A 24,907-nucleotide genomic window follows, 5' to 3' on the forward strand; every position below is an offset into this window, starting at 1 on the left:
AGATGACCAGTTGCTGCCACTGCTGTAGAGTCTAGTTCAATGATTCTCAATGTACCCCCTATTCAGACAAATAGCATCAATAAATTCCAAGGTTACTATTAATGCATGAGCATAGGGCAATTACCCTCTAAACAGATGGCATACACCCCATAAGGCAGGGGAGGGCATATTTTTAGTTCAACCAGTGCAGCTGCATATGGGCACAGAGGGTAAGGGGGCACACTGTTACTTTTACAATCTGTTCAGCTGCAGATGTATCGCTGTGAAATTACAGGCAGAATATCCACAGTGTACAGAGCAGCTGCAAAGCATGTGAGATTTTACCAAGTCTCATGCACATGCTGCATGAGAAATCCATGTGGAATTTGCAGTGGAATCGACCTGCAGTGTGGAATTCAAATCTGTGGCATATCAATTTATGCTGCAGATTTTCTCTGCAGATTTCGGACTTTGTAATCAATTCCACAGCAAGCATGCAGTAAAATCCACAAACAAATCCCCATGTGGCACATATGGATTTTGCCAAGGCTTCCTTTAAGGATTTCCTCATAAAACCATAGAACAATCATCAGCGGAAATTCCACGGTGAAAAATCTGCCCCATGTGGATGTACCCTTATGGATAGGGTTTGTTCACAATTTCTTTCTCTAACGAAAAGTCCCGTCCATACATCTTAATGGGTGTGTTTCTGCATCGTAATATATATCCGTTTCAGATTTTAAGTCCTATTCAATTGGATGGGGCAGTCACATTATAGGAATTGTCTCAACTGGAACACTGATGGCCAGCGATATCAGATAGGTGCGGGTCCCCCCTCTGGGACCCGTACCAATCTCTAGAACGGAGTGACCAAAGTTCAAAAGGAAGCATCTTAGATGTGAGACCGCACTCTATTCATTTCTATGGGAGCACCGAAGAAGAACCAGTTCATTGGTAAAGACCATTATGCTATACCAAACTGAAAGACAAGAAATCACTAGCGAAAAGTTGGGTGGACAATTGAAAACTAGCATTTTTGTTAGGCATTGATCCTAGTCTCCAAAAAAGAAATCTACAATCTATTGTACAACCTAATTTACAAAGGTTATTGCTAAATACATCTGGTCCAGGTTGTGTAAGAACAAAGATACCTAGTTCTGTGGGGTTTCTTAAGTAGCAAGGAAAACCTGTGTTATGTTAAGCTAATTCTAACCTTCCTTCTTATAGAACAAAGCCGTTGTTAATACCAAAACTCAACAAAATCAACAAAAACTAAACTTAACAAAAATTATCATTCTGTCCATCATGATGCCTGAATTAGATTACAAACCATAGTATTCCAAGGACTGTTGTTTTAAATTGTATGGCTGCCTTAGAACTGTTAAGTATCGGGAAAATCTCTCTTTATGGCCAAGAGCCACCACCGTACATAACATAAATAAAGTCTGAGTAATGTCGTGCCATTCAAAATAAATGCAGAAGTCTGGGATAGCCTGTTAGCAGACATTTTACCTGAAATGTAAGCATGACTTTGGTAGATCTAAAAGTTCTGCTAGGAAGGACTGATTCCTATCTGATGTTAATATATGCATGATTTGCATTGACTTCTGTAGTCTACCGTGGTCATTAAAACATTCAATAGCCCACCTGAACCCATTCCAACCCTTCCAGCCGTCTTATGAGAAATTTTATATTTCCTATGAATAACCGTTTTAAATTAAGTTGTATTGTGGTGGACTTGAATTCAATCCTAACTACCTAAAACTTACATGTTTCTCAAATATTCTCATGGTAAAAATAAAAATAAAAATCATATTTGTGGTATGACTCTGCACCATGAAGATTAATCAACTATGCTTTCCAGTACAGCACAAAAGAAGCATTCTGGCGCATAGCTGCCAGACATGCTAAAAAGAGGATACTCATGCCAAAGGGTAACCATGTGTCAAGAACATTTTCTAACATATATGGCTACACTATATACACTGAGCCCTCATAATTTTTATTTTTTTCAAGATGAACATGGTAACTTGAAAGTATTGTAAGTTCTTGGAAAACAGGAAATTTCCCACCTCCCCTGTGCTGCCACTTCCCACATCCCCCACCAATCACTGGCTGCAGCAGTGACCTCGGTGGTGTCCACTTAAAAAAAGTGATTGGCTGCAGTGATCAGGTTTGACGGGTTCGGCCGAACTTCGGAAAAAAGTTAGCGTTCGGGACCCGAACTTGACCCCGAACCCCATTGAAGTCAATGGGGACCCGAACTTTTGAGCACTAAAATGGCTGTAAAAATGCAAATGGCATCAAAATGTGGTTAAGAGCATGGCAAGTGCTCTGTAAACAAATGTGGATAGGGAAATGACTTAAAATAACATAAAATACATAAAAATAAAAAATAATAATCTTGATCTAGGAGGACGAGGTCCATATGGAGTAGGAGGTTGAGGAGGCGGTGGATGTGGCGGTGTAGGTGGAAGCGGCGGTGGAGGAGGAGGTAGCCTACACTTCTTTTTGGTTTAAAAATTTTTTTTCTTTTTTTTAATTAGGGTACACCCCAAAACATTGGGAAATATAACCTGTGATAACCCCCTGCAGTCGTGCTAAACACACGTTCAGACAATACATTGGGCAGGCCAGCACCTCCAAGGGGTAAAGAGCAAGCTCAGGCCATGTGCCTAATTTGGAGACCCAGAAGTTGCAGGGGCTGACCCCTGTCAGTCAGTTCGTGAAGGTGTGTGCACACATACTGCCCAACCATGTCGCACGTCCCCGTGATGTTCACGATCAAATTTAATATCTGCTCTATCAACTTTCGATGTTCTTTTCTGCACCTACCATGGTGATCAGGGTTCCAAGCCGGAGAGGGAGCGTGAGAAAGAGAGACCACATCCAAGGGAGGATTAATTTTTTCAAATTTAAAATTATACAGTGGAATTATGGGACAAATTATTAAAGCATAAAAGTGTGACAACTTTTTAAAGTTTAAGCATTGAATGAAAGGATGTGGCACGCATTAATTACTGAAGAATTTATAAAATTTTATTCCCTGTCAACTATGCAGAGCAGGGGTTTCTATCCGGCAAAATTAGAAAAATGTCACCTGACAATGTAATTGACGATTTTTTTAAATTTATGTTCCTGTCACCTATGTAGAGGTGCCCCATTGACATCCACCATCCATATGGATATCTTCTCTATCAACTTTCTATGTTCTCTTCTGAGCCTACCATGTTGACCACGGTTATCGGCGAATTAGGGTTCCACGCCGCAGAGGGAGCGTGAGAAAAAAAGAGACCAAATTTAAGGGAGATAAATTTATAAAAAGGTGTTAAATCGCAAATGTGGGACAAATTACAGAAGCCCAAATGTGGGCCAGAAGAATAAAGCGGAAATATGGGAAAAATTATTGAGGCGAAAATTTGGGACAAATTACAGAAGCCCAAATGTGGGCCAGAAGAGTAAAGGCGAAATGTGGGAAAAGCTGTTAAAGCGCAAATGTGGTACAAATTACAGAAGCCCAAATGTGGGCCAAAAGAGTAAAGCGGATATGTGGGACAAAGTATTGAAGCACAAATGTGGTACAACTTGTTAAAGTTTAAACATTGAATCAAAGGAGGTGGCATGCATCAATTAAAGAAGATTTTCTGAAATTTTATTCCCTGTCACCTATGCAGAGCAGGGGTTTATTCACGTCTAAAATTGTATAATGTCAACCCAAGAATGTAACAGAAAAATTAGTGAAATTTATTAACCTGTCTACTTGGTAGAGCAGGGGTCTATGACAGAAAAAAAGTGTTTATGGTCACCCGAAAATGTTAAAGAAAAATTATTAAAAATGTATTAAGCTGTCAACTAGGTATAGCAATGGTACTTCACACCCAAAAATTGTTGAATTTCACCCGAAAATGAAACAGACAAATTTTATTTTTTTTACCCGTCGACTAGGTATAGCAGTGGTACTTCACACCCAAAAATTGGTGAATTTCACCAGAAAATGTAACTGACAAAGTAGTGAAATGAAATAAAATAAAATAAAATACGTACAAATAAAAAAAATATTTGATTTATGAGGTGGAGTTACATATGGAGTAGGAGTTTGAGAAGGCGGTGGACGTAGCAGTGTAGGTGGACGCGGTGGTGGAGGAGGACGAGGTAGCCAACACAGGTTTTTGGTTTTAATTTTATTTTTTTTAAATTAGGGTACACTCCAAAAGAATGTGAAATATCCAAAATACAAGAATGAGCAATTGCGCTGCAGTATAACAATGGCTGGTTAGTGCCAATAAACATATCTATTGTGCACAAGGTACGGACAAGTCCTGTGGGATCCATGCCTGGTTCATTATCGCACACCACCAGGCTGGGCTTGAGGCTCACTGGCACCAACCACTCATCGGTCTGTTGTTCAAGGCCCGTCCACAGCTCCTGCGCGGTGTGGTGTTTGTCCCCCAAACAGATACGTTTTAAAACTGCCTGCTGTTGTTTACCCCTGGCTGTGCTGAAGTTGGTGGTGAAGGTGTTATGCTGACCGGATGAGGAGCTGGTAGAGGATGAGGAAGCAGAGTAGGAGGAGGAAGCAACAGGAGGCAAACTGAAGCGCCCTGCAATCCTCGGTGGTGGAAGGACATGCGCCAAACTGCTATCCGCCTCAGGCCCAGCGCCACTGCATTTACCCAGTGTGCTGTTATGGAGATATAACGTCCCTGACCGTGCTTACTGGTCCACGTATCTGTAGTGAGATGCACCTTGCCACAGATGGTGTTGCGCAGTGCACACCTGATTTTGTCCCCTACTAGGTTGTGCAGGGAAGGGATGGCTCTCCTGGAAAAGTAGTGGCGGCTGGGAACAACGTACTGTGGGACAGCCACCGCCATAAGGCCATTGAAAATATCCGTCTCCACCAGACGGAATGACAGCATTTCAAAGGCAAGTAATTTAGAAATGCTGGCATTCAGGGCTAGTGATCGCGGGTGGGTAGGGGGGTACTTCCTCTTCCTCTCCAGCGTTTGGGAGATGGAGAGCTGAACGCTTCCGTAGGACATTGTGGAGATGCTTGGTGACACAGCTGGTGGTGTTGCTGGAAGATCCTCTGTTTGCGGGGTGGCAGGTGGCACTGTCACTCCAGAGGTGGATGAAGAGGCCGAGACTGCAGCAGAAGAGGAAGCAGGAGGAGCCAGAGACCTTTCTTGGTTTTTGAGGTGTCTACTCCACTGCAGCTCGTGCTTTGCACTTAGATGCCTTGTCATGCAGGTTGTGCTCCGGTTGAGAACGTTTAAGCCTCGCTTCAGGCTTTGATTGCACAGCGTGCAAACCACTCGTGTCTTGTCGTCAGCACATTGTCTGAAGTACTGTCACGCCAGGGAACTCCTTGGAGCTGGCTTTGGTGTGCTCGGTCCCTAGCTGCGGTGGGCAGTAGCAGGCATACTGTCTAGAGGATGGCCCCTCCGCTTTTGCACCCTGCTCCCTCTTCTGCTGTGCTGGTGGCTCTGTGCGACCACCGCCTCTTCCTCCGAACTACATAGGTCACTTGCATGAGCTTGATTCCATGTGGGGTCGAGGACCTCATCGTCCTCTACATCTTCTTCCACCTAGTCTTCACCCCTGCCCTCCTTGTCGGTCTGCACACTTTCGAAAGCCCCAGCAGTTGGCACCTGTGTTTCGTCATCATCTGAGACGTGCTGCGATGGTCCTCCCATGTACTCATCTTGAAAGATAAGTGGTTGGGCATCGGTGCACTCAATCTCTTCCACTTCTGGGGCAGGGCTAGGTGGATGGCCCTGGGAAACCCTGCTAACAGTCATCAAAAAGCAGAAGAGACTGCTGCATGACTTGGGGCTCAGACTGCTTGGCTGATTTGCAAGGGGGTGAGGTGAAAGACTGATGGACATCGGCTGCAGGTGCCAACTGAGGTCTTTCAGCATGAGACTGGGTGGGAGACAATGTGAAGGAACTGGAGCCACTGTCAGCAACCCAATCTACTATCGCCTGTACTTGTTCAGGCCTCACCATTCGTAGAGCCGCATTAGGCCGACCAAATACTGCTGCAGGTTCTGTCGCCTACTCGCACCTGAGGAAGGGGTTTCACTAGTGCGTGTAGCTGGCACAGATAGACCACGTCCTCTCCCTGCAACAGGAGCTCCACCATCAGCACCACGACCTGGGCCACGTCCCTCATTTGACGCTCTCCTCATATTTCTCAAATTTAGGATCTTGCCCTAAATGGGTGTTTAATTAATAGTAGAATAGAACGACAGTATGTACAGGGTGCATCTCACACGCCCTGAACCAGATTAGGCTTCAATTAAATTTGTTTGCCCAAAATGGCTATATTTCAAATACCTGAATAAAACCCCTGTATTTAAAGGGAATTACAAAAGTCTTTATGCTGCAAGGGTGCAACAATTGTGTATTTTGCCCAAAAAAGGGTGTTTTATTAATAGAAGAATATAAGCCCTGTATATACAGGGTGCATCTCACACAGCCTGACCCACACTAGGCCGCAATTAAAGATTTGTGCACAAAAAGGCGGCATTTCAAATAACTGAATAGAACCCTTGTATTTAAAGAGTGTATCTCACAATGACATATGCAGCAAAGGCTGCCAACAATTTTTTTTTTGCCCAAACAGGTGTTAGTTTAATAACTGAATATGACAGCAGTATATAACCGTGGAATTTCAAATGTCTTGCTGCTGCAAGGCCTGAAAAATTGTGTATTTTGCCCAAAAAAGGGTGTTTTATTAATAGAAGAATATAAGCCCTGTATATACAGGGTGTATCTTACATTGCCTGACCCACACTAGGCCTCAATTAAAGATTTGTGCACCAAATGGCGGTATTTCATATATCTGAATATAACCCAAATATATAAAGGGTGTATCTCACAATGACATATGCAGCAAAGGCTGCCAAATATTTTTTTTTTGCCCAAACGGGTGTTTGTTTAATAACTGAATATGACAGCAGTATATAACCCTGGAATTTCAAACGTCTTTATGCTGCAAGGGCGCAACAATTGTGTATTTTGCCCAAAAAAGGGTGTTTTATTAATATAAGAATATAAGCCCTGTATATACAGGGTGTATCTCACATGGCCTGACCCACACTAGGCCGCAATTAAAGATTTGTGCACCAAATGGCGGTTTTTCAAACATCTGAATATAACCCAAATGTATTAAAGGTGTATCTCACAATGACATATGCAGCAAAGGCTGCCAAATAAACTTTTTTTGCCCTAACGGGTGTTTGTTTAGCCCCTTTGGGACACAGCCTTATTTCACCTTAAGGACCAGGCCATTTTTTGGAAATCTGACCAGTGTCACTTTAAGTGGTGATAACTTTAAAACACTTTGACTTATCCAGGCCATTCTGAGATATTGTACTTCATGACACTGGTAAAATGAAGTCCCAAAAATTATTTTTTATTTATAAAAAAAATACCAAATTTACCAATTTTTTTTTAAAAATTGCAAATTTCAAAGTTTCAATTTCTCTACTTCTATAATACATAGTAATACCTACAAAAATAGGTAGGTATTCCCCATATGTCTACTTCATGTTTGGATCAATTTGGGAATGATATTTTATTTTTGGGGGATGTTACAAGGCTTAGAAGTTTAGAAACAAATCTTGAAATTCAGAAATTTTCAAAAACCCACTTTTTAGGGACCAGTTCAAGTCTGAAGTCACTTTGTGAGGCTTACATAATAGAAACCACCCGAAAATGACCCCATTCTAGAAACTACACCCCTCAAGGTATTCAAAACTGATTTTAGAAATGTCGTTAACCCTTTAGGTGTTGCACAAGAGTTATTGGCAAATGGAGATGAAATTTGAGAATTTCAATTTTTGGGCAAATTTTCCATTTTAATCAATTTTTTCCAGTAACAAAGCAAGGTTAACAGCCAAACAAAATGCTATATTTATTGCCCCCATTCTGTAGTTTGCAGAAACACCCCATATGTGGCCATAAACTACTGTACGGGCACACAGTAGGGCGTAGAGGGAAAGGTGCGCCGTATGGTTTTTGGAATGCAGATTTTGCTGGACTGGTTTATTTGACACCCTGTCCCATTTGAAGCCCCCCTGATGCACCCATAGAGTAGAAACTCCATAAAAGTGACCCCATCTAAGAAACTACACCCCTCAAGGTATTCAAAACTGATTTTACTAACTTTGTTAACCCTTTAGGTGTTCCACAAGATTTAATGAAAAATAGATACAATTTCAAAATTTTACTTTTTTGGCAGATTTTCCATTTTAATTTTTTTCCAGTTACAAAGCAAGGGTTAACAGCCAAACAAAATGCTATATTTATTGCCCCCATTCTGTAGTTTACAGAAATACCCCATATGTGGTCGTAAACCGCTGTACGGGCACACAGCAGGGTGCAGAAGGAAAGGAATGCCATACGGTTTTTGGAAGGTAGATTTTGTTGGACCGTTTTTTTTTGACACCATGTCCCATTTGAAGCCCCCCTGATGCACCCCTAGAGTAGAAACTCCAAAAAAGTGACCCCATTTAGGAAACTACGGGATAGGGTGGCAGTATTGTTGGTACTAGTTTAGGGTACATATGATTTTTGGTTGCTCTATATTACACTTTTTGTGAGGCAAGGTAACAAGAAATAGCTGTTTTGGCACAGTTTTTATTTTTAGTTATTTTCAACATTCATCTGACAGGTTAGATCATGTAATATTTTTACAGAGAATGTTGTCATGGACGCGGCGATACCTAATATGTATACTATTTTTTTATTTATGTAAGTTTTACACAATGATTTCATTTTTGAAACAAAAAAAATCATGTTTTAGTGTCTCCATAGTCTGAGAGCCATAGTTTTTTGGCAAATATCTTCGGTAGGGTATGATTTTTGCGGGACATGATGACGGTTTGATTGGCACTATTTTGGGGTTCGTATGTCTTTTTGATCACTTTTATTACCTTTTTTGGGAAGTAAAGTGGGCAAAATTTCTATTTCATCATAGTTTTTTATTTTTTATTTTTATGTCATTCACTGTTCGGGTAAAGTAACATGACCGTTTTATAGATCAGGTCGTTATGGACGTGGTGATATCAAACATGTGTAGGGAATTTTTTTTTTTTTTCATTTTTAATCAGTGATAAATGTGTTTTTTGATTTTTACTTTTTTTTCCACTTTTTTTTTTACATTTTTTTGACCCAGACCCACTTGGTTCTTGAAGATCCAATGGGTCTGATGTCTGTATAATACAGTACAGTACACTATATAGTGTACTGTACTGTATTTTCACTTTACAAAGTCTGATTAGACTTCTGCCTTTAGCAGAAGTCTAATCAGCACCATGGACAGCCTCTGATCAGTACCATGGACAGCCGGACGCCTGTGAAGGCGTCCGGTTGCCATGGTAACCATCACTCGCTGCCACAGCAGAGCAGTGGGTGATGGGGAGGGAGGGGGGCCCCTTCCCTCTCTCATCGGGGGCTGAAAAGGCACAGCAGCCCCCGATGGGAGAGGGAGGGAGCTCCCTCCCTCTTAACCTTTTCCATACATCGGTCCCTATGGACTGCGGCATGGAAGGGGTTAAACGCATGGCATCTGTGCCAGCACAGATGTCAGGCGTTTCGAGCAGGCGCTCGGCTATCCTGAGAGAGGGGGCGGGCGGATGATCGCATGCCTGCCCGCCCCCCCAAGCACCGCCCGCCCCCCCAAGCACCGCCCGCCCCGCCACCCGCCCTCCCTGCCGCACTCCCCGCACCCCCGCCGGCAGATAACAAAGAGGGCAGGGGGGGTGTTAAACATTAAAATAAAGCTTATTTGAAGTTCCTGATCCCCGTGGTCACAGACCGCGGGGATCAGAAACTTCCAAAACCGCAGCAAACCGCAGGTGTGAATTGACCTGCGGTTTGCTGCGATCGCCGACATGGGGGGGTCACAGGACCCCCCGGCGCATCTAGCCAAGGTGCCTGCTCAATGATTTAAGCAGGCACCGGGTTCCGATCACCGCTCGCCGATACGTCGTGTCCTGAAGAGGTTAATAACTGATTATGACAGCAGTATATAACCCTTGAATTTCACACGTGCTGATGCTGCAAGGGCTGTAAAATGGTGTATTTTGGCCAAAAAGTGTGTTTTTAAAAACCCAGAAAATTGTGGCTGTATTTCTAGCTTAAATTGCACACTGACTAAGGCCTCATGCACACGACAGTGTTTTTTCACTGTCAGTGATTTGGCTTCAGTGGTCCGTGTCCGATTTTGCTTCAGTTGTGTTTCCTTGTGTCTTCCTTTTTTTTTGTCTGACAGATGTAATTTTATTGCACCAAGGTCTTGTAGAAAAAAACAGACACAGACACGGACGCGGACACGGACACGGATGACATACCAGTTGTGCATCTGTTTTTTTTGACGGACCCATTGACTTGAATGGGTCCGTCCTCCATTTTCCACTGACAAATAGGACAGGTTATATTTTTTTGACGGACTGGAATCGCGGATCACGGGCGCGGAGAAAAAACTGAGGACTATCAGTTTTTTTTCACAGCTCCATAGAAATGAAGGGGACCTTCGCTAAACTGTGAGAAATGACGGAACGGACGCGGATGCACTCAACGGTCGTGTGCATGAGGCCTTATCCAGATATATTGCCAAAAAAAGTGCTGTTTTTTTACTAACAGAATATGAAAGCTGTATATATTAAACTTGAATTTCACTTGCTGTAAAATAGTGTTTTTTGGCCTCCAAAAAAATTATGGCTGTATTTCTAGCTTAAATTGCACACTGACTAATCCAGATGTTGTATATTGCTAAAAAAAAAATGGGTTTTTTACTAACAGAATATGAAAGCTGTATATAACGTTTGAATTTCACACGTCCAGATGCAGCTAGGGATGTAAAATAGTGTAATTTGCACAAAAAGGGTATTTTAAAAAACCCAGAAAATTATGCCTGTATTTCTAGCTAAAATTGCACACTGACTAATCCTGCAAATGCACCAGATGTTGTATATTGCCAAAAAAGGGTGATTTTTTACAACCAGATTATTAGTGCAGTTTTTCAAGCTTGGATTAGAATGTCACAAAAGCTCAGATGCAGTGCTGGTGCACTGAGCATGCATAAAATGGCCGCCGCCGCCGCCCACCTAACTAACAGATGGATAAAAGTTATTTTTTTGGGGTCAATGGGCTCAGGGCAGGGTAAAAAGATTGTGCCCTGCACCCACGCAACTAATTGTATGTAGATCGCTGAGTTAGATTCTCTCCTATTCTCTCCCTGAAATCACCAGTCCAGCAGCATCCTCTCCCTAACAGCAGAGTGACGTGCAGCGCTACTTGACTCCAGCTTATATAGAGCTTGGGTCACATGCTGCACTGGCCAATCACAGCCATGGCTGTGATGGCTTCTAAGGTCAGACAGTTAACCGCTTGTTGATTGGCTGCTCTGCAACCTTTCAAAAAGCGCAGAGAAATCGCAGAACACTGAACCCAAACTTTTACTGAAATGTTCGGGTTCGGGGTCCAAAAATCCTAAAGTTTGGTACGAACCCGAACTTTAGGGTTGAGTGAACCCGAACTGTAATCATGTGTAGTGTTGGGCGAACTTGTGGTTTCAAGTTCGGTGTACAAGGTTCGGGTTATCTAAGAATTCAGTTATGGATTTCGCTACCACGGACCCCAAGTTATGGTCTGTGGCAGCGGAATCTATAACGGAATTCTTAGATAAGCCGAACATTGTACGCCAAACAAGAAACCACAAGTTTGCTCAAAACTAGTCATCTGTAATTTTGACGTCAGCCAAAAGGGGATGCGGGAATCAACACTGGAATATGTGTGGGGGAGGGATTGGTTGTCGGGAGGTTACCACCAACCAGCCAAAATTCTGTGCTGGGAGGGTTGCCATGCTGACCAGTCAAGCTCCAGCTGGTCAACATAACAGTGAGCCTGGATGCTGAGCCAGTCAGGTTCCGTTCACAGTGTCCAATCTCAGAGCTAGGCGGGGTATTTAAAGTGTACCTCGACCTTCACAAACACTTTATTAAAAACCTTTTCTAAACAAGTTTGAAATTATTTTTGCAATGTACTTTTTTTTTTTTACTTTTACTACCGAAATAGGAGCCTAAAGTTCAATAGCCTATTGTGCTTTAGAGTCCATACTCCGTACACCCCTTTATACTGGTGTACAGATTCCTCTCTGGCTAAACTAAAGGCTGTAAAGCCCGGTAACCACCGCTGCTCTTCTCAAGCCTTGCACACATGGGTCTGGATTTTATGCCAAACATCTAACACGTATGCTACTCTGTGACCAGAAGCTCTGGGGGTGTTTGACCCGTTTATTCATATCCAATGTAAAAACTGAAGACATCTGTTCTGTCTCCCGCACCTGCATTGTGGGTGACATCTTATATCATTTTCTAGATGTATTTTGGAAGAGAAAACAAAAAACAAAACATAAATTGAAGATTTGAGGCCACAAAACATATTAACCCAGCTCCTCAGAGACGACTGGGAAGATCTACAAGTTTTGGAGAAAAATTTAGTGGCATGATTCTGTCTTCAGTTTGTAGAAGTTGATCTGTGTTTATGAGACACTGAGTACATTGAGCTACACGTACTTGATGGTTAACATCTAAGAGAAACGCAGAAAAGTTTGGACGACCTGTTCTGGGGATTAAAAATAAAATGTCTCTACTTCTAGAAATGTTCTGTAACTGTGCGCAGCAACTGATAGTGGTCACGTGAGGCTGTTAGTTTAGGCAAGTGGAAGATTTGGAACGGGCTTTTCACAGTTCTCTGATGACCATATTTGAAGTTTTCAAAAACCACAAACATGCAGATGTAATATCTGTGTTTCAGATGGGACGCAAAATAATTTCTTTAATAAATTCATTATCCTATAGGAGTGTTTACACGTTTTAATCCTGCAGTGTTTTGGGTAAATAATGATAGGAGGTTTTACCTCTTATCTATCCTATTGTATATTGTCCTATTTTTCACTATTGAGGTACATGTTTATAAAGATTCTAATATTTAAAGGGGTTGTCCAGAACTATCTGCACATCGGGTGTGTTGAAAAACCCATACTCACCTGCTAATGTAACACCCCAGAGTTGTGTTACTACACGCCTCTACCCCGCTACTATCTTCTAAGAGCCTGTATATTGTCATCTGATGTAATTTATATTATGTCTTCACAAATGTGCATATAAAACCATGTTAAATACAATTGTTCCTGTAATTTTCCAGGTTCACCAGCAGGTGGCAGCAATTCATTGGCCAGGTACAAGTCCTAGTTTAGTATATCTAGGCTGGAATAGATTATTCCAGCTTAGCTCCCCCTCTGTGAGAGAAGTGGGCTGTTCGCACATCTTGCAGCATGAGTGGAGAAGGAAGTTAGAGTAAGTGTAGCCCACCCCCTGCTAGGGGTAGGGTGTGTGTGTGTAGGAGATCCCCTGCATAGGGAATACAGCAAGGATCTTGTGTCGGCAGAGACTTGATCATATCCCCAGACTGAGCACCTTCAGCCTCAGCTGGATGAAAAGAAACAAACTACAACCTCCAAAGTTCCAGGAAGAAAGCATCCCCTGAGAAATCATCTGAGAGATAAGTCCAGAGACCTAGGAGAAGCCACCTCTTCAGCTAGTCTGTCCCCATACAGCAGAAGTTATAGAAAAGTGCAGAAGATTAATTCCTGTCACAATTACAGACCTACCAAGCAGACGACTTATCCTGCAAGCTCCCCACATTTAAAGCACAAGCACTCATTCCTGCCAATCATTGCTAAAAGCTGCTGGGACCAAGAGACCAAGGCTATATACTCCTTGGATACAAGTTATCTTCAGTAAAGCAACGTCTGAACTTCATCTAAAGGTTTGGACATCATTTACTCTGCAAAATTCCTCTATTACTCCTACTATCACTACACTCAAATTTATTGCAAGTGAGCCAGGAGCCAAGAGTCCAGCCGTACCCAGGTAGGAGACACCATTGACACCATTATCATCACCTATAGAGACATTATAAGCAATCACACCACTCTGGCATTCCTAATCTGGGACATGCATTATAACACCTTGGAAGTGCCCTGGGGTAGTACCCTGCGCAGGCTGCAATTGGCGTCACGACAAATCAGAACTTTAAATACCTGTATCCTGGCCATTGCACTAACCAAAGCTCAGTTTGGCTTGCTTGCTCCCTTCAGCAGTCTGGTCCCCATCCTGTAAACTTCTGGATGGATGGGGTCAGGTCACTGCCATTGTTCCCTCTAAGCCAGGGGTGTAGATAGAGGGGAAGCAGCTGATTTGGGGACTGAACTCAGAAGGGGCCCACCTAGGAGTTGGATTTAACAGATTTTATATACAGGGCCCCCTCAACAGTATTCTACAATGACATTATATACAGTTACACTGTAGAAAACAGACGGAGCGGCTACCGGGCCTCATCTGAGGGCGTGACTAGCCTCAGGAGGGGGGTTGCACAGGATTCGGGAGTTGCGAAGATGTTGCTGAGGAAGGGGGCCCATTTTAAAATTTGCTGTGGGGCCCAGTCATTTCTAAGTACACCACTGTTCTAAGCCTTTGCAGTTACTGAGTGGAGCTGGGCGATACATCATAAAAGATAGGGAATCTGTTAATAAGGGTGGATTCCCATGTAGCAACCATAGGGTAAACCTCAAATTCTGTGTGACCAATATTTAAGGGGTATTCCCAATTTCCCATCTCTGACTTTTCTGTGGGTTTACCATATAAGTCCAATAGATGCGGACTCTCAAGAACAGAGCTTCATTTGCCTACTACAGTGCATGGGGAGGTGACTCCACATGCATGGCTCTCTCCATTTACTTCCAAAGGCCCCTTTACATGGCCAGATGGAGTAGATGATTGTCGGGACTCGGGATGCAAACGTTCCTTCTCGACAATCGCCTGCTCGTCATTTGAGTAGACCACTACATTCGCTAATGCCATCCCCATACAGAATCATTGTTGTTTAGATGGTGGGATCTGCTGTTGGCAAATAATAATTTAGGTTAACCTTTCGGTCATTTATAGGTAATCGGTGGCAGCTTTACACCAGCAAGTTATTGATACAGAGAGCTCGTATGAAGACTTGTTAGTGATAATCTGCCCAGGCAAGGTAAAGGGCCCTTAACCACCTCAGCCCCTATAGCTTAAACACCCTTAATGACCAGGCCACTTTTTACACTTCTGACCTACACTACTTTCACCGTTTATTGCTCGGTCATGCAACTTACCACCCAAATGAATTTTACCTCCTTTTCTTCTCACTAATATAGCTTTCATTTGGTGGTATTTCATTGCTGCTGACATTTTAACTTTTTTTGTTATTAATCAAAATTTAACGATTTTTTTGCAAAAAAATTTCATTTTTCACTTTCAGTTGTAAAATTTTGCAAAAAAAACGACATCCATATATAAATTTTTCTCTAAATTTATTGTTCTACATGTCCTTGATAAAAAAAATTTTTGGGTAAAAAAAAAATGGTTTGGGTAAAAGTTATAGCGTTTACAAACTATGGTACAAAAATGTGAATTTCCGCTTTTTGAAGCAGCTCTGACTTTCTGAGCACCTGTCATGTTTCCTGAGGTTCTACAATGCCCAGACAGTACAAACACCCCACAAATGACTCCATTTCAGAAAGTAGACACCCTAAGGTATTCGCTGATGGGCATAGTGAGTTCATAGAACTTTTTATTTTTTGTCACAAGTTAGTGGAAAATGATGATTTTTTTTTTTGTTTTCTTACAAAGTCTCATATTCCACTAACTTGTGACAAAAAATAAAACCTTCTATGAACTCACTATGCCCATCAGCGAATACCTTGGGGTGTCTTATTTCCAAAATGGGGTCACTTGTGGGGTAGTTATACTGCCCTGGCATTCTAGGGGCCCAAATGTGTGGTAAGTAGTTTGAAATCAAAATCTGTAAAAAATGGCCGGTGAAATCCGAAAGGTGCTCTATGGAATGTGGCCCCCTTTGCCCACCTAGGCTGCAAAAAAGTGTCACACATGTGGTATCTCCGTACTCAGGAGGGTTAATTCGGGTGATGGGGGGTGATCTGGGGCTAAGTGTAGTGTTGGTGGGTACTCACAGTGATCTCTGCTCCTCTGCTGGAACCAACCGACGAAAAGGACCAGCAGAGGAGCAGACAAGCCATTTAACACATCATATTTACTAATATGATGTGTTATCTGGCTTGTGATTCGTTTTTTTGAAAATCGCCAGCCTGCCAGCCAATGATCGTGGCTGGCAGGCTGGTGACAAACTTGTCCTCTAACTTTTGCCGGCCCGCGATGCGCATGCGCGGGCCGGCTTTGAGCGAAATCTCGCGTCTCGCGAGATGACGCGTATATGCGTGACTGTGCGCAGCGCTGCCGCCTCCGGAACGCGATCCTGCGTTAGGCGGTCCGGAGGCGGTTAAAGAGGACCTTTCACCACAAAACACAATGCAATCTGAACCATGTTATAGAGAAGGAGAAGACAAGATGATTGATATATAGTTTTGAGGGAAAAGATTCAGTAAAACCGGTAATTTATTTATTTATACAGTACAGACCAAAAGTTTGGACACACCTTCTCATTCAAAGAGTTTTCTTTATTTTCATGACTATGAAAATTGTAGATTCACACTGAAGGCATCAAAACTATGAATTAACACATGTGGAATTATATACATAACAAACAAGTGTGAAACAACTGAAAATATGTCATATTCTAGGTTCTTCAAAGTAGCCACCTTTTGCTTTGATTACTGCTTTGCATACTCTTGGCATTCTCTTGATGAGCTTCAAGAGGTAGTCCCCTGAAATGGTTTTCACTTCACAGGTGTGCCCTGTCAGGTTTAATAAGTAGGATTTCTTGCCTTATAAATGGGGTTGGGACCATCAGTGGCGTTGAGGAGAAGTCAGGTGGATACACAGCTGATAGTCCTACTGAATAGACTGTTAGAATTTGTATTATGGCAAGAAAAAAGCAGCTAAGTAAAGAAGAACTAGTGGCCATCATTACTTTAAGAAATGAAGGTCAGTCAGTCAGCCGAAAAATTGGGAAAACTTTGAAAGTAAGGGCTATTTGACCATGAAGGAGAGTGATGGGGTGCTGCGCCAGATGACCTGGCCTCCACAATCACCGGACCTGAACCCAATCGAGATGGTTTGGGGTGAGCTGGACCGCAGAGTGAAGGCAAAAGGGCCAACAAGTGCTAAGCATCTCTGGGAACTCCTTCAAGACTGTTGGAAGACCATTTCAGGGGACTACCTCTTGAAGCTCATTAAGAGAATGGCAAGAGTGTGAAAAGCAGTAATCTAAGCAAAAGGTGGCTACTTTGAAGAACCTAGAATATGACATATTTTCAGTTGTTTCACACTTGTTTGTTATGTATATAATTTCACATGTGTTAATTCATAGTTTTGATGCCTTCATAGTCATGAAAATAAAGAAAACTCTTTGAATGAGAAGGTGTGTCCAAACTTTTGGTCTGTACTGTATATCTTAGCTTTTTCCACTTCCTGTGAACAGCTATGGGTACAGGGGGGAGGGGTTATCAGTGACTGACAGCGATCTCTTATACACACAATGCTATCAATCACTGATAACCCCCTCCTCCCTGTACCCATAGCTGTGATGGGATGTGACACTCAGTGATAACCTTCTGAATAAAGATAATGTAGTAAATGTTACCTGCAGTCCTATGTAACACCACAGATGACATAGTGATAACTCACTGGTTACAGAAAATTTAGTAATTGTTACCTGCAGTCCCATGTACCACCACAGATGGCCCAGTGATAACCGAGTGCAAATAATTTAATAATTGTTACCTGCAGTCCTATGTAACACCAGAGATAACACAGTGATAACCCTCTAGGTACAGATAATGTAGACAAGGTTACCTGCAGTCCTATGTAACACCACAGATAACACAGTGATAACCCTCTAGGTACAGATAATGTAGACAAGGTTACCTGCAGTCCTATGTAACACCATAGATAACAGTGATTGGGTGCTGGATGCAGTCTTTGACAATAATTGGAAAGGTGATCAAGGCAAACAACAGACCTTCATGTATGTATCATACCAAGATCATGGCAGATATTGATTTGCGACTGATCGCTTTAACTTCTGTTGTTTTGGGCCAGAACAACAATTTTCACTGACCGGCCGTGGCCAACAAGCGAATCAGACAAAGGCTATGTGCAAGATGACATCTTAGCCATAATGTTACAGATCCAGAAAACAGTAGATGTGCATGAGTGAATCTCTATGTCAGCTCTTACTTTGTTCATTTTGGGAGTAGATGTTTCGGATGGTTGTAGGAATAAGGGAGTAGACACTTTGGAATAAATTGCGGCAGAGCTGACGGTATTGTTTTGCACATCCTACGGTGTTATAACTTATATTTTATGCCTATCACTGCACGCAAACCTTCCGCATAACCTTAACCTAGAGAGTTGATGTGGCAAAGAGTTACCGTACGTGGCAAATGTTTTTGGCTTTAGACTTACACTTGTGGAGGCCACAGCTTCTTGGACACTTTTCATGATGAACTCGTGTGTGATTGTCCGGGTGGGTAATTCATTGTAAAGGGAGTTGATTAAAGCAACCTTGGCCGCATCTCGCCGTGCTTCTGCTCTACTTGTGCAACACTGAGGAAACAATGAAAGAAAACGCAAATTAATATTACAGTGTGTATTATTGAGACACAAAGTTACATAAAGAAGTATCGTGTCACAGGACATTTGAAAGAAGCGCGTGTATAAGAAACCCCATACAGGGTTAAATAGGACTGTCACCTCTCCCAACATTTCCGTTTTAGTAAATTCATGCATTCCCCATAGTATTATAATTCTGGTGCATCTACTCATTTGACTTTATGTTGTGCCATTCCTCTATTATTCCTTCTAAAGCTTTATGAGTGAATTACCAGCAGTCAGAAATAAAGGTCCTTCTAGAGATACCATTTAGGGGGTGTCCCTCCACAGCACTGATTGGATAATACCAGACTGTGCAGGGACACACCCCCAACCGGTAGCACCCTGATGGACCTTTATTGCGGACCGCTGCAAATTCATTTGTAACTTCTATTAGGAATAATAAAGAAATGGCAATTACAGCTACGTGGTGAAAGTCCTAGAAGAAGGACACCCTGTGACCAGGAAGCCATCAGGGACCCTTCTAACAAAAAAGGTCCAAAATGGTTAAATTGGCTCTTTAAGGTGCAAGTGCACTTTAATGACTATATTGAGAAAATTACATAGTTTGACAAATCTGTAATTTTTAGGTTAGTAGTGGCGTCCCCTTCCTTTACATATTGGATGCAGTATTTCTTCTAATACCCTCACATTCCATCCATAAATAATAAGATCACATTTGACAAATACATAGGTATGGTTGCTGGATTAAAGCGGTTATTCATCAACTAAAAAACTGAGACCGCTTTGGCCGCCATAGTCCATACACAAGTGTATTGTCAGCTGAACCTGCCAAGAACGGTGGTTTTTGTCAATAGTTTAATTTGTGATGGGGAGCTTCTGACTCTCTACCAACAGACGATGTTGGGGGAGAGAAGGACGGGAGGAATATTTTTGCCCAATCCTTTTGTTCCCCTGGGAGATAAGTTTCCCCCAGAAGTGGCTGGTGGAGGCCTTCTCCTCCCTCCCTATTGAATACACATACATATTCGGCTGAGCGTGTATGTATATGAGGTAGTCGGGAGGGAGTAGGGAGACAGTGAATGTGTATGGCAGCCTTTAGGCAAGTGATCAGCTGCAGTGGTTACTTGTTTCTAAATAAGGGCTCTTTCACACAAGCGGATGCTGTGCGGGTAATCTGCTGCATGAGAGAGAGCCAAGCCGCGCTCCGGACAGCAGAGACACGGAGCATTAACATGACTGATAATGCTCCGTGCCTCTCTGTGATCTTTTTACTGCAAAGTCACAGTGAGATAAAGTTGTCACCGTGATTTTGTAGTAAAAATATCACATTGTGATGTGTTACTGCTCCGTGTCTCTGCTGTCCGGAGCGGGGCTTGGTTTTCTTTCACGCAGAGGATTGCCCGCACGGCATCTGCTCGTGTGAAAGAGCCCTAACATCGGACTTTCATTATTCTATGGCATTTCCCAACATTTCCCCCGTTTTTGGTTGTTCTCAGAAAATGCCTTTAAATACGTAAATGGAAATGGGTGCGAGCAGAACTGGAATTGCCAAAAAGACTCCTGTCTATAGACTCTAGTGAGATCCGGCCTTTAGCGCATTGCAGTCAGGCTACTTGATTTATGACATGACTTGAAAGGTGTGCTTTTGTCAGTATGGTTTGGCCTACAGAAGACCATGTGTGCCTCATACCTTCTAACATTACGCCAGCCCCATTCTCACCCTAACAGTTGGCACACATTTAATAAAGATATAATATAATAAGCTAGCAATATAAAATAGATAAAACAATACAATAAAATACAAGTGTATAAATACAACCACTATGGGGTAATGGTGGATATTCTTCAATATCCAAAACAGTCCTTCAGACAAGGTGATGAAATTGGTATAGAGGCCTTGTGTAATGGCCTGAGTGTCTATAGGAGTCCAATATACTCTAATCAAATTGCGATAATGCTCATATAGCTCCAACGGTTCTAGCAAGCTATCGCTATTCAGTGCATTCAGTAGTAGTCCCGTATCATACAAAATTGCTGTAATGGAGATACACTTGCCAGCTTTTCAGCCGCTTACCTCCCCTTCGTATGCGGCTTCAGTCCTGCGGTTTGCTCAGACTGCGTACATGGGGCCCATAGAATGCGGCATCTCCCGTTGTTAGGTACAATAGCCGGGCTTGCCGACTGTAATAGCGCTTACCTTTTCTTGTGAGTGGTGTACTTAGCTTTCACAGTGCGGGTAAAGCGCATGGATCACCCCTGTTGGTATGCAGGGCCGGCGTCTCGCAGTGTTCTGTTTGATACCCGCGTTGAATACTTGCGGGGTGACGGGATAGTGCTTGCTTGCGTCACTTCCTGTGGATACCGGTGGTGACGTATTCCTTGTGTAGCGTCCGATAATTCCAGGCTGCAATATTCGGATATTAAATATTGTCGATGTCAAAGTCCTGTTTGCATGGCCATGCAATTGAAGAAGTGTCGACAGGTATATGGCGTGAAATCCAGACGCGTTTCGGGAGTTGTCACTCTCCCTTCCTCAGTGGTTGCGCCATACCTGTCTAAATGCGCCTTATATACTTCTCTGAGTTATCCTCAAAGCCTGGATCGGACCTCCGGATCCGTTTCTTCAATTTCTGTATAATTTGAAATTTCTAGTTTTCACAGTCTGTTTGTTATTATTTTCTGTTTTTCTTAATAATATCCGATTTTGGGTATCAATGAGTCCAAAATAGCCTTTTAATCACTAATATATTTAATAGGTTTCACTCTCTTGTGAATATCAAGAGAGGACAAACAAACATATCATTCAGCATATACCCCATTAGTGGATGCTTCCTATTATTTAAGACAATAATGATAATCTATATAAAATAGAGAATCCTTACACTGAATAAAAAAAATTTTATTAAATAAATATATGGATAAAATATATGAATAAAATGTATTAAATAAAATCACAAAAATAAAATAAAATTAAAATAGATGTGGATAATATAATCTATACATATAGTGGATATTTGTTATAATATAAATCTGGAGTGCCGATAGGGGGCATGATTCATAACTCCCATCATTAGTACCACAACCTATGTCCAAGCGTATAGAACCACAGTGTAACCAGGGCTGAGAGCATGTGAGGCCGCAGTGTTACCATTGCTGGCAGCACTATTAGTTATAATAATAGGGATAATGGGGGCCTCCCATTTGGGGATGGCCATATAACATGGCTTGGCTTAACCTCTGTGTAAAGTAAAGGATACCCTCACAGGAAACCAAAGAGTTCCAACTCTGAGTTTAGTCCTGATGGTAACAGACTCCCAAACTCATATATTCGTCGGGACTCCCTTCTGGACATGTGTTTAATATAATTGCCTCCTCTCCAGTGTTGGTCCACCTTTTCCAGTGCCATAAAGACGAGACCGGCTGGAAAAGGTGGACCAACACTGGAGAGGAGGCAATTATATTAAACACATGTCCAGAAGGGAGTCCCGACGAATATATGAGTTTGGGAGTCTGTTACCATCAGGACTAAACTCAGAGTTGGAACTCTTTGGTTTCCTGTGAGGGTATCCTTTACTTTACACAGAGGTTAAGCCAAGCCATGTTATATGGCCATCCCCAAATGGGAGGCCCCCATTATCCCTATTATTATAACTAATAGTGCTGCCAGCAATGGTAACACTGCGGCCTCACATGCTCTCAGCCCTGGTTACACTGTGGTTCTATACGCTTGGACATAGGTTGTGGTACTAATGATGGGAGTTATGAATCATGCCCCCTATCGGCACTCCAGATTTATATTATAACAAATATCCACTATATGTATAGATTATATTATCCACATCTATTTTAATTTTATTTTATTTTTGTGATTTTATTTAATACATTTTATTCATATATTTTATCCATATATTTATTTAATAAAATTTTTTTTATTCAGTGTAAGGATTCTCTATTTTATATAGATTATCATTATTGTCTTAAATAATAGGAAGCATCCACTAATGGGGTATATGCTGAATGATATGTTTGTTTGTCCTCTCTTGATATTCACAAGAGAGTGAAACCTATTAAATATATTAGTGATTAAAAGGCTATTTTGGACTCATTGATACCCAAAATCGGATATTATTAAGAAAAACAGAAAATAATAACAAACAGACTGTGAAAACTAGAAATTTCAAATTATACAGAAATTGAAGAAACGGATCCGGAGGTCCGATCCAGGCTTTGAGGATAACTCAGAGAAGTATATAAGGCGCATTTAGACAGGTATGGCGCAACCACTGAGGAAGGGAGAGTGACAACTCCCGAAACGCGTCTGGGTTTCACGCCATATACCTGTCGACACTTCTTCAATTGCATGGCCATGCAAACAGGACTTTGACATCGACAATATTTAATATCCGAATATTGCAGCCTGGAATTATCGGACGCTACACAAGGAATACGTCACCACCGGTATCCACAGGAAGTGACGCAAGCAAGCACTATCCCGTCACCCCGCAAGTATTCAACGCGGGTATCAAACAGAACACTGCGAGACGCCGGCCCTGCATACCAACAGGGGTGATCCATGCGCTTTACCCGCACTGTGAAAGCTAAGTACACCACTCACAAGAAAAGGTAAGCGCTATTACAGTCGGCAAGCCCGGCTATTGTACCTAACAACGGGAGATGCCGCATTCTATGGGCCCCATGTACGCAGTCTGAGCAAACCGCAGGACTGAAGCCGCATACGAAGGGGAGGTAAGCGGCTGAAAAGCTGGCAAGTGTATCTCCATTACAGCAATTTTGTATGATACGGGACTACTACTGAATGCACTGAATAGCGATAGCTTGCTAGAACCGTTGGAGCTATATGAGCATTATCGCAATTTGATTAGAGTATATTGGACTCCTATAGACACTCAGGCCATTACACAAGGCCTCTATACCAATTTCATCACCTTGTCTGAAGGACTGTTTTGGATATTGAAGAATATCCACCATTACCCCATAGTGGTTGTATTTATACACTTGTATTTTATTGTATTGTTTTATCTATTTTATATTGCTAGCTTATTATATTATATCTTTATTAAATGTGTGCCAACTGTTAGAGTGCTCGTCCATACAATTTCGTCCAATTTTCATTTCCTCTAGAGAGGTAGGGTGTCCTCTCCCTGGACTTGTAGCACCATATCATAGACTATATAGGAGAGCAGCCACCACCAACTCCATTTTCTTGATTACACATTCTCACCCTAGTTTCCTTTTCACTTGCTTTGAACTTTACACGCTCGTCCTGTTTCCTCCCTTGCCGCCCTACCTTTATGTTCTAGATATTTCCCTGACTTCTCTTCATATCAGTACAGAAGACACATTCCAGATATTGCTCAGCTCACTCCTTCAGATCTGCAGCTTCTCCATCTGCGGACACATGATACTAATCACCATATACAATAACTTGACCCGCACTCAGCATGTACGGTTTCTAAATCTAGGCAGGTTTTTTCTTCTTATCTCTTCTGCTTTGATCTAGTGGAAAACTCTGATTTTTATCCTTTTTCTGAGTAGGACATGTGTCACGGCGATGGGTTTATTTCATACATATTCATCTGGTTTATGATGTTGGTCATATTACTTTAATGAAAACCATTCTTACAGTTTCTTTCCCAAACAAACATTATTTAGGGATGAGCCTGTAATATTATACTAGCTGGAAGATAACCAGATACATTATATTCAAACCGAAAAAACCAATGTGCCTGGACGTATACATGACCTGTGCTTCAAAGTATCAGCAATCTAATTAAGTATGACATATTGAGACAAAAGATATATTTTAGTTAAAGAGATGGTTCAGTAAAACATTGCTGCTTTCTTCAAAAGACATTGCTGCAGAAGTTGTATTCGATTATATAGCTCGGCTCCATTGAATGTTGCTGACCTGCAATACCACCTACCAACTGAGGAAAATTGTGGCGCTGTTTTTTTCTTTTCTTTGTAGAATGCAAAACTTGGGCAAACCCTTAATGGGAAAGTATCATCAGAAAATGACCTATTGTTTAAATCACAAGTTTTTTTTTAAACATTATTTTTTCTACAATTTTTGGTGATTTTTGTTTTCATTTTCCATGCATGTTACTATCTATATTTAAAACAAATACCAAAAAGCGCACGCATTTTTCACACTTCCCGCTAAGCCTAATATGTTGAAACTTCCTGTACTGCACAGGTACTTTTCAGCAGTCATCTCATTATCATCCCAGGCAGAATTACAATGACAGATATCACCTTTGTAT

The 24,907-nt window shown here is 41.9% G+C and overlaps 1 protein-coding gene across 1 annotated transcript in view; it reads right to left on the reverse strand.

The window, feature by feature from the left end:
* The window catches only part of LIX1 (limb and CNS expressed 1), a 194,390-nt gene that overhangs the window by 70,038 nt on the left and 99,445 nt on the right, over nucleotides 1-24,907 (reverse strand). The window contains exon 3 of the mRNA XM_040421573.1: nucleotides 18,474-18,614. Within this exon, the coding sequence (XP_040277507.1) occupies nucleotides 18,474-18,614 (141 nt within the window). The remainder of the gene's footprint in view (nucleotides 1-18,473; nucleotides 18,615-24,907) is intronic.

This window comes from Bufo bufo, chromosome 2 (assembly GCF_905171765.1).
Source record: "Bufo bufo chromosome 2, aBufBuf1.1, whole genome shotgun sequence".
NCBI classification, from domain to species: domain Eukaryota; kingdom Metazoa; phylum Chordata; class Amphibia; order Anura; family Bufonidae; genus Bufo; species Bufo bufo.